Genomic DNA, 11,094 nt, shown 5'->3' with positions numbered 1-11,094 from the left:
GCACCCACACACTGAGACAATGGGGATGTGCTATCGGGAACTCACCAAGGCCAGCTGGCCTGGGTCTGAAAAAGCCTGGGTTAAAACAGGTCTCACTGAACATAGCGGACAATGAGGACTACTGAGACCTCAAGAACAATGGCAATGGGTTTTTGATCCTACTGCACCTATTGGTTTTGTGGGAGCCTAGGCAGTTTGGATGCTCACCTCACTAGACCTGGATGGAGGGAGGTGGGTGGTCCTTGGACTTCCCACAGGGCAGGGAACCCTGATTGCTCTTTTGATTGACGAGGGAGGGGGACTTGTTTGGGGGAGGGGGAGGAAAAGGGGAGGCGGATGGGGGGAAGAGACAGAATTCTTAAATAAATAAATAAATAAAATAAATAATCACAATAAGCTACAATTCACAGACTCAGTATGATTAGGTAAAGTGGAGGGCTTTAGCAGGAACACATGGCCTTCCCTTGGAAGGAAAAAATAGAATAAATTTTGCAAGTAGACTGGGACAGGCATGTCGAGACAGGAATAAGGAGGATTTGGTGGGTTGGGGGAAAAGATGGAGGGAGCGAATACAAAGTGAGACAGCTGCACACTGCCATACTTCCTGACTTGACAAAAATAGACTAAACCTCTGAAACTGTCAGCCAACCCCAAATTTCTCTCTATATAGAAGGGGAATTATTATTATTTATTATTATGCATGCTCTAATACAGTTATTCAAACAATGGCAGCCTATGAATGGAAAATTCAGAAAGCTGTTCAGTTCATAACGTTGGATATTTAACTGGTCTTCAGCATGCTCCAGAATTCTGACAAAGTAGGCTCTAATGCCAATAAAGCCTAGCAAGGTGAGAGCGAACTAGTTAAGAGCAAAACTTTCCTCTTCCCTTTTGTTATATTGGCTTCCAACAGAAGGCATGGCCCAGATTAGACATAGGTCTTTCTACCCCAAAAGATCTGGATTAAAGTTCTTTCTTCCTACCTTAAAGATCCAGATTAGAACTAGATCATTCAACTTCACATTGAGCAAATTTCCCTCAAGGTGTCCCCCACTTTGAGTTTTTAGTTAATTCCAGATATCATCAAGTTGAAAAATAAGAATAGCTATCAGAGTGGGAATAAAAAAATACCTGGGAATGCCACTTATAAAATGCATATATTTTTCAATACTAAACAAAAGATAATGATGAAATGTTGTGAAACCTCAGGGTAATTAAATGCGATACTGTAACTACATGAACAAGCTACACAAATGACCTGTCTCCTTATGCTTGGACATAGAAAACTTTAATGGCATTACATTAGTGTAGAAATATGAAAAAAAACACTTTTTCCATTTAAAATTTTCATAATTTTCAGTGTTATTATTAACCTGTTAAGGGTTTTTTTTAAGTTTATTTACTTAATTATATACCCTTCAATTCTGAGAAATATGAAAGACACTGTGGTATTGAAATTAAATTATAAATAAAAAATTGTGAATGATCTGTTGTTTTTCTTATTATATTTTGCAACTTTCCTTAAGTATTTAGCCTCAAAATCAGAACTGTTGGAACAAATATGTAAACACTTACACGGACCTTAATATTATAAAGTTTACTTAAGAATATACAATTATAGAATGGACCTTATTATTATAAAATTAGTACATTAACATTTAAATTTTTACTTCAAAAGTACATAGAATATTGTCCTTAGAAATAATATTATCTTATTAGATTCAATTTTTAATACTGTGAATGTTTTTTATTGTTGTTATATGAAAATATTACAATTTTTAATAAAAATGTTTCTATGTAAAAAAAAGAGTTGTCATGATCATTGTGTCTCTTCACAGCCATAGAAACCTAAATTAAGACAAAAGTCTTCCACAAAGATATTATCTTTCAACCATCTCTCTTGAATCTCTTGACTATACTTCTTTCTTTTCTGTTCTCTCTCCCCGCCCCCACCCCCCATGACAGGATTTCTCTGTGAAACAATTCTGGCTGTTCTGGACTCACTCTGTGAAACATGACTAAATGAAGCATGATTAATAAAAACTCAGGGTCAGAAATTGGGGTTCAACCTGAAGATCCCAAAAGAAACAACCAACCACGGGCTCTTACCTTGACCTCAGTTCGAAAATGGCAATCCTGCCTCCAGGAATCTCAGAATGAGACTATGTTGAGAATTGTTTCTTCCCATTTTATAATCTTCTCTAGGGCTGGGATTACAGGCATGCACTGCCTGGTTTCTATGGCAACTAGTATAACTACTGGGATTAAAGATGTGTGCCTTTTTGGCTACCACGATTAAAGGTGTGTGTTACCATAACCTGGTCTGTAAGGCTGACCAGGGGGACTGTTTTATTCTCAGATCTTCAGACAGTCTTTATTTATTAAAATACAATCGAATTGCCACTATAACTCTGTAGATGAAATGAGCCTTGAACTCACAGAGTTCTGCCTGCCTCTGCCTCCCAAGTACTGGGATTAAGGGTGTGTGCCCCCACTGCCCGGCTTTGAACATACTTCTAAAGAGGTCCTTCTAAATGTCACACAGGGCACATAGAAGCTTTAACATCCATCTAATCAGATGCATGAGAAACAAGAACATTCACAACAGCAAACACATTTCAGCAACATAGCTTCCTTTTGTTTTCAGAATGATTTACTATGATTTCTCTCTTATTTTATTCATAATATATTATCTTGTGAAGTAATTTTAATTTATAGTTGAGAAAATTGAGATTCAAAAGAGTAAATAACTTTCAAAGGATCATTTCCATACTGTCCAATGAAATTTTTACTCCAGACCTAGGCTTTTGCCTTCCTTACAATTCTGTAATAGAAATGAGTGTAGAACTGAACTTCTAAATCATAACTCATAGCACACCAGTATGGGTGATGTCAATAGAAGAGATGCATTAACTCTAATCGCTAAGGCTAAGTCAGTTGTTAAATAATAACCATTATTTTAATTTTTGAAAATTGAATTCTGAGGAGAAAGGTTCAAAGGGAAACCATCTTATATTGTCTCTAAGTGTCTGGGGAGAAAGTGGCTATATTGTGGTACCCCCATAGTACAGCTTTCTTCCTTCTGTTCATCTCATGGAAGATCTTTCCTTCTTTTTATTCACATGATTTTCCTTTTTCCTTTTACCAAAACTTAGGACTTTACACACAGACGTAGGATTTCCTGCCATTTCCAGTAACAGGGGTGGAGTGGGGATTCAGAAGTAACTGCAAATGTCTAAAGGATCTTCATACTGAGCAAAATAATAAGAACGTGAATTTGGGGCATATATATCAAAAAGAAGATTTAGAGACCCATTGTACAAAGTCATATACAGTTAGAATTAAAACCCAACTTTACCGCAAATGTATATCTGCAAACTAAGAAATTAATTATGATTTATGGTAACAATAACTAAATGCAAATAAACATTGCAAAAGGATCACAAACTAAGAATTTTGGGGTCTTAAATATTTTTCAAAATTCAATTCCTAACATTGATATTATTTAACTATGTAATTTCACATCATTATTACTATATTACAATAAAACTTAAGAAAAAGAAACCATACCATTTTTATGCTATAATAAGTAGTCTCCTATTGACAACACCACACTGGCTATGTTTACATTTTGGATGAATCACTTAAGGTATTTCATTAAAGAAAATCAATACCTTTTTCTTGTCACAGACTGAAAAATTGAGTGACAGCAGTCTGTCATAGCCGTTGAAGAAGGCTTCTTTCTCCTTCAAGAAAATCACCTGCATGCTTTGATACTCTTTGGCCAATCGCAAGTTTTCTGCCAGTGACTCTTCTTGAAGTTTCTAGAAGAAAGAAATGTATGAATGTGTATATATACTTCAAATCATTCAAAACTGTTACAACTTTTTAAATATTTGAGTATTTTTTTAAATACTCAAAACACTCTAACACATAAAATAGAAAAATCCAAAATCATAAATAAAATGTGTGTTTTGACACCAACATGCTCCTAGGATATGCTCAGTTTCTTCTGGGTGCTGGGATTTGGGTTTATTTCCTTGTTCTTCATTTACAAAGAGTGATGTGTGATTTACCTGTGTGTGCCTGCCTTTTGTCTGACCCTGGGCTCACATGGGTAGATACTTGTTTCTATAGAATTTGGGCCTGGACACTCAGAGAAAACATTAAATAATGGGAGACAATAGGCCTGGTGATGGCCCAGTTTGTGAAGTATTTACCACACAAACAGGGGCCCCATGTTCCATCCTAAGAATCCCAGTTGAAAGCCAGGCTTGGTGGTGACCAGTTACAATCCCATTACTAAGGGGGCAGAGACAAAGAGGATCTTGGGCCTTGTAGCCTAGACTGAGCAGCAGGGATCCATAGCTCCAGTGAGAGATCATATTTCCCATAGAGACAGCTGACCTAAGGTCATTGGAGCTCATAGACTCTGTACCACCACTTTCAGAGCCTGCATTCGGACCATCCTACGCCCTCTGCAAATGTGTGAGACTTGTGTAGCTTGGTCTCTTTGTGGGGCTCCTAGCAGTGAGATCAGGACCTGTCCCTGGTGCTTAGACTTTTAGGAACCTGCCCCCCCCCACATGCTGCACTACCTTGCCCAGCCTTGATGGAGAGGCAGGAGTTCAGTCATGCCTCAACTTGATGTGCTATGCTTTTTTTTCAAGCCCACAGGAGTCCTGCCCCTTTCTGAATGAAGACAATATGGGGAGGTGGGAAGATGGGAAACTGGAGGAGAAGAGAGGGTTGATACTGTGGTTAGTATGTAAAAAACATGGAAAAAATGTTAATTAAATAAAATAAAAACGTTAAGAAGGAGAAGGAAAGAAAAAAGGAAGGAAAGAAGGAAGAAAAGAAGGAAGGAAACAAAGAAAAAATGAGAGAAAGAAGGAAGAGAGAGAGAGAGAGAGAGAGAGAGAGAGAGAGAGAGAGAGAGAGAGATATGACGCCAGAGGAACCACACCTGTGGTTGTCTTCTGACCTCTACACATGCACTACGGCATGGGCATTTGCACATGCACACACATGGAGAAAATAAGTAAAACGTAATGAAAACTAAGTTTGCTCTAGATGCTTCAAAAACTATAATTTACTAACATACTTTAATATTTTCAAATCTAATCATTCTTTTGGTGTGATTCCATCCTGAATTAAAAATGCTTTAATATATAACTCACCTTGCTGATAATGTTTTGAGACCCACAAAGAGATTAACTATGATGATTAAACTACCAGATATAAAAATAACTAGAGTGAAGTAATTAAAGCATTCCTCTGTGAAAGACACTACCCCATCAAGCCGTTGGTTTTGTTGTTAGAAATCATACGTGGTACAAAAATATGAACAGGAAATGTAATTCAGCAGAAAATTGACTGTACAAATATTTCTGTATTTATATAGTCAAGATTTATTAAGGCCAACAGACATATTTCTCATGGAGGCCTGATCTCCCTATTGATCCTAAATGATGAACACCGTGTCACAAGGAAGCAAAAATGATAAACTGAGATCCACCTCCCAGGTCCTTGTACTCATTCTGGTGCAATTATTCAACATACTGAGAAGTTGTATCTTGTAAACCTACCTAAGTTCACATAGAATTATATTTTCTGAGGAGGACAAAGTTTGTGAATATTTTCATTTGGTGTAGTCACTTTTTAAATGATACTTTTTGATACTGAAACATTCATTAAAATCTAACTCTCGGAGGAGTTGAAGCCCTGGTAAATGTTCTACTACTGTCAAGATAAGGATCATTTTAAGGGTTTTTTTTGATTGTTTATTTGCTTGTCTGATTCATTAAACATAAAAATATTTAAAAATTACCTTTGAAGTTACATTATTGTGTGTATGTGTGCGTTCAGTTACATGCATGCAATTGCGTGATTTTGCAGATTAGAGGACAATGTTGATATGAAACTTTGTGGACTGAACATTGGCTTACAATATTAGGTAACTCATTCATTCTTTCTCTTGTTTATTTTCTCATTCAGTTATCTACTCAGGACTTTTTATTTAGTTACTTAGACTTGATATTATGCCTCAAGGATTTTTGCAGTATTGTAGAAAATTTTTATTAACAAATACACAAATATAATTAGCTTGCAATATTCTACATGTTTTGTATTTTTTGATTTACATATATATTAAATTTGTCCAAAATAATATTTTTAATACTGTACTTATTGTTATTTATTTGGGCCTCATTATTAAGAATGATTGAAATGATGAACCTGGGAGTATATCTTAATAAAGAGAAAACTTGTGAATGTATGCTAATAGTTTCCATAATTTAATATGTAAGCATTTAGCATGATATGTTATCTAAAATCAGTTCTTAATATTTGATAACTAGGAGATGTGACAATTTTCCCCAGTGTTTTATTAAGAAATTAAACATATGAATATGGAACTTAACAGTAGTTAGTTAGTTTCATGAGTGCTGAGAAGTTCATGAGACTTGTTCAGTCTAAAGGTATGTTTCTCTGAAAATGAAAAACCTTGGTATGTGAACAAGAGCTAAAGAGGCAGGTTTCATCCACAGAATACAAGAGATGGAACAGAAAACCTCAGGTACTGGAGATATGAGAGATGAAATAGATACATTGGTCAAAGAAAATGCTAAATCTAAAATGTTGCTGACAAAACTTCCAGAAAATTGGGATTCTATGAAAGACCAAACCTAAGAAAACTAGAAAGAGAAGAATCCCAGCTCAAAGAAGCAGAACATGTTTTCAACCTAATCATAGAAGAAAGACTTTTTAACCTAAAGAAGGAGAGGCCTATAAAGGTACAAGAAGCATACAGAACACCAAATAGATTCAACCGAAGAAGAAAGTCTTGTTGCTCTATAATAACCAAAACACTAGATTTACAAAACAAAGAAAAATACTAAAAGCTGCAAGGGAAAAGAGTGAGTGCACATGCTACCACTGCCACCCACCACCACCACCACAAACATCACCACCACCACCACCAAAATAACAGTAACTAATAATGATTGGTTATTGATCTCTCTAAATTACAGTGGAATCAACTACCTAAGGAAAAGATACAGACTAACAGAATGGATGTGAGAACAGGATTCAACCTGTGCTGCAAACAAGAAATACACCTCAGTGTCAAAAACAGAATTACCTTAGAGTAAATGGTTGAAAAAATATTTTTGAGGCAAATAATAGACCTATAAAGCAAGCTGTTGTAGCCATTCTAATATCTAACAAAATATACTTCAAATTAAAACTAATGAAAAGAGATGAAGAAGGGCATTTCATAGTCATCAAAGGAAACATTCAACATGAAAATTTTCAATTCTTAACATCTGTTCCCCAGGTGTAAGGGTATTCACGTTCATAAAAGAAGTATTATTAAACTTAAATCACACATCAATATGTAAGGACATATTGATGGGGGAGACTTCAATACCCAACTCTCGGCAATGAACAGGTCATCTAGACAGAAAGTAAACAAAGAAATACTGGAACTAACAGATGTTATAAACCAAATGGACCTAACAGATATTTACAGGTCATTTCACTCAAACACAAAAGAATACACCTTCTTCTCAGCACTTCATGGAATTTTATCTAAAACTGACCAAATACTAGGTCATAAAGCAAGTCCTAACAGAAACAAGAAAAGTGAACTAATCCATGCATTCTATCAGACTACCACAGATTAAGACTGGATTTCAACAATAGTAACAACAGAAAGTCTACAACTCATAGAAACTGAACAACTCTCTACTGATTGATAACTGATCAAGAAAGAAATGAAAGACTCTCTAGAATTCAATGAAAATGAATATACAACATATCCAACTTACAGATCACAATGAAAATCATGCTGAGAGGAATGTTCATAGCACTAAATGCCTACAAAAATAAATTGGACAGATCTCATATTAGCAATTTAACAGTTCACCTAAAAGGTCTAAAATGAAAATAAGTCATCACACCTAAGAGTAGAAGGAAATAAATAATCAAACAGGGATCAAATCAATGAAACAGAAACAAAAAGAACAATAAAAAGAATTAGTAATCTGTCAATAAGAATAAATGGCAGCCTGCAGAAATGGGAAAATATCTTCACCAACCCCATATCTCACAGAGGACTAATCTCTAAAATATATTAATAACTCAAGAAACTAGACATAAAAATCCTGTATTCCAGGTGCAGGTCTAAACAGAGAATTATCAACAGAAGAATCTCAAATAGCTAAGAGTTCTACGTCCTTAGCCATCAGGGAAATGCAAATCAAAATGACATTGAGATTACATAAGAATGGCTAAGAAAAAAACCATGAATGACAGCTTGAATAGAGAGGATGTGGAGCAAGAAGAATACTCCTCCACTGCTGGTGGGAGTGCAAACTTATACTCTTTGTAAATCAATATGGTGGTTTCTTAGAAAATTGGGAGTGGATCTACCTCAAAACCCAACTATACCATTCTTGAATATATACCCAAAGGATATTAAATAATTCCACAGGACACTTGCTAAACTATGTTCACAACAGCAATATTCCTAATAATGGACCTGGAAACAGCCTAGATACTCCTCAAGTGAAGAAAGATAAAGAGAATATGGTACATTTACACAATGGAGCATTATTCACCTGTTAACATGAATGACATCAGAAAATTTGAAAGCAACTGAATGGAACTAGAAAAAAATGATCCTGAATGAGGTAACCCAGACCCAGAAAGACAAACAAGTCACATACTCAGTCATAAGTGGATATTAGCTGTAAAGTAAAGCTGTAAGTAAAGGATAACCATGCTACAATCCACAGTTTCAGAGAGGCTAGGTAACAAGGATGGCTCATTGTGGGATGGGATGCATGGATTTCCCTGGGAAAGGGAAATAGAAGAGATCTCCTGGGTAGACTTGGGGCCAGTAGGAATGGGAACATGAAGGATTGGTTGAGGGGTGGTGGTGTGTGGAGGTAGAGAATAATGAAAGAGACATCTTGATGAGGGCATTTTGGGTCAGGTAGAAATCCAGTACAAGGGAAACTCCCATAGATCTACAAGGATGACTCCAGCTAAGACTCCTAGCAATAGTGATTAGGTCGCCTGAACTGGCCATCTGCTCTAATTAGATTGGTAAGTACGCAATTGCCATTAGAGTGCTTTCCTTCAGAGACTAATGGAAACAGACATAGATCCACAGCCAAACACTTCCCTTCAAGAATCCTGTTCAAGAGAGAGGAAAGATTGTAAGAGCCAGGGGGATCAAGGTCATCACAAGTGAACCCAAAGAAACAGCTAACCTGGGCTTATAAAAGCTCACATACTAGAAGGAAAGTTGGGAGCCTTCATGGGACTGATATAGGCCCTCTACATATGACAGTTGGAAGCAGTGCATGTCCCTGACACTTTGATCAGATAAATAACATAAATAGACCTATAACCACCCCCCACAAAAAGAAGTAATCAAGTCTCTCAGTCCCCCAAAAGCACAGGGCCAGAAAATTTTACTCATAATTCTATCAGACTTTCAAAGAAATGTTAAAGCCAATACTTCTCAAATTAGTCTACAAAATAGAAAAAGAAAGAACATTGCCAAATTCATTTTATGAGCTCACAATCACCCTGATATTCAAACCACACAAAGATTCAACAAAGAAAGCAAATTGCAGATCAATTTTCCTTATGTATATAGATACAAAAATAACAAAATACTCACAAACCAATTCCAAGAGCACATAAAAAAGATCATCCACCATGATTAAGTAGGTTACATCCCAGAGATGCAGGAACAGTACAACATATTAAAATCCATCAATATAATCCACCATATATAAAAAAAAAACTAAAGGGAAAAATCACATGATCATCTCATGAGATGACAAAATTCTTTTAAATTTTTTTTTATGATTTATTTATCTTTACGTGCATTGGTGTGAAGGTATCAGATTCCCCGGAACTGGATTTTCAGACAGTCATGAGCTGCCATGTGGGTGCTGGGAATTGAACCCCAGTCCTCTGGAAGAGCAGCCAGTGCTCTTAACCACTGAACCATTTCTCCATCCCTGAGATGACAAAATTCTTTTGACAAAATCCAGCATCTTTTCATGATAAAAGTCTTGGGGAGATTAGAAATACAAAAGACATAAATAAACATAATAAAGACAATTATAGCAAACCTATAGCTGATATTAAATAAATGGAGAGAAACTCAAAGCAATTCCACTAAAATAATAAAGAAGACAGGCTTTCCATTCACTCCATATTTATTCAATGCAGTACTTGAAGTTCTAACTAGAAAAATAAGACAGCTGAAGGAGATCAAGGCGAACAAATTGAAAAGAAGTTAATGAGTCATTATTTGTAGATGATATGATAGTATATTCAGCAACCTGAAATCTCTACTAGGAACTCCTACAGCTGATAAAAACCTTTAGCAAAGTGGCTGAATACAAAATTAATTCAAAAAAACCTGTTGCTCTTCTAGATACAGAGGACAGATTAAAAAAGAAACCAGGGAAAAACTATCCTTCACAATTGTCCCAAATAATACAAAGTACCCTGGTGAAACTCTAACCAAACAAGTGAAAGACCTATATGACAAAACTTCAAGTCTCTGAAGAAAGGAATTGAAAAAGATATCAGAAGATGAAAAATCTCCCAGGTTCATGATTCAGTAGGATTAACGTGGTCAAAAAGGCCATCTCACCAAAAGCAGTCTACAGATTCAGTTCAATTCCCATCAAAATTCCAACATAGTTCTTTACAGACCTTGAAAGGACAATACTCAACTTCATATGGAAAATCAAAAACCTAGGAGAGCTAAAATAATCCTTTACAAAAAAAAAAAAAAAAAAAAAAAAAAAAAACCTCTGGAGGTATCACCATCCCTTACTTCAAGTTGTATTACAGAGCTACAGTAATAGAAATGGCTTTTGTATTGGCATGCAAACAGACAGGCTGTTCAATGCAATCAAATCAAAGACTAGGAGTAATTTCATACCTCCATGGAGACCTGATTTTTGATAAAAAAAAAAAAAAGCAAGACAAACACAATGGATAAAGAAAGCATTTTCTTTTTCTTTTTCTTTTTTTAATTAATTAATTTATTTATTAAAG

At 35.6% G+C, this 11,094-nt stretch overlaps 1 protein-coding gene across 1 annotated transcript in view; it reads right to left on the bottom strand.

The window, feature by feature from the left end:
- Positions 1–11,094, bottom strand: part of Ccdc178 (coiled-coil domain containing 178) — a 374,856-nt gene that overhangs the window by 123,822 nt on the left and 239,940 nt on the right. Inside the window, exon 18 of the mRNA XM_050134843.1 lies at positions 3,675–3,824. Coding sequence (XP_049990800.1) covers positions 3,675–3,824 — 150 coding nt within the window. The remainder of the gene's footprint in view (positions 1–3,674; positions 3,825–11,094) is intronic.

The sequence above is a fragment of the Alexandromys fortis genome, unplaced genomic scaffold (genome assembly GCF_014885135.2).
Source record: "Alexandromys fortis isolate MF-2015 unplaced genomic scaffold, M_Fortis_MF-2015_v1.1 scaffold_25, whole genome shotgun sequence".
Taxonomy (NCBI): Eukaryota; Metazoa; Chordata; class Mammalia; order Rodentia; family Cricetidae; genus Alexandromys; species Alexandromys fortis.
This window is presented reverse-complemented; position numbering and strand designations above follow the sequence as displayed.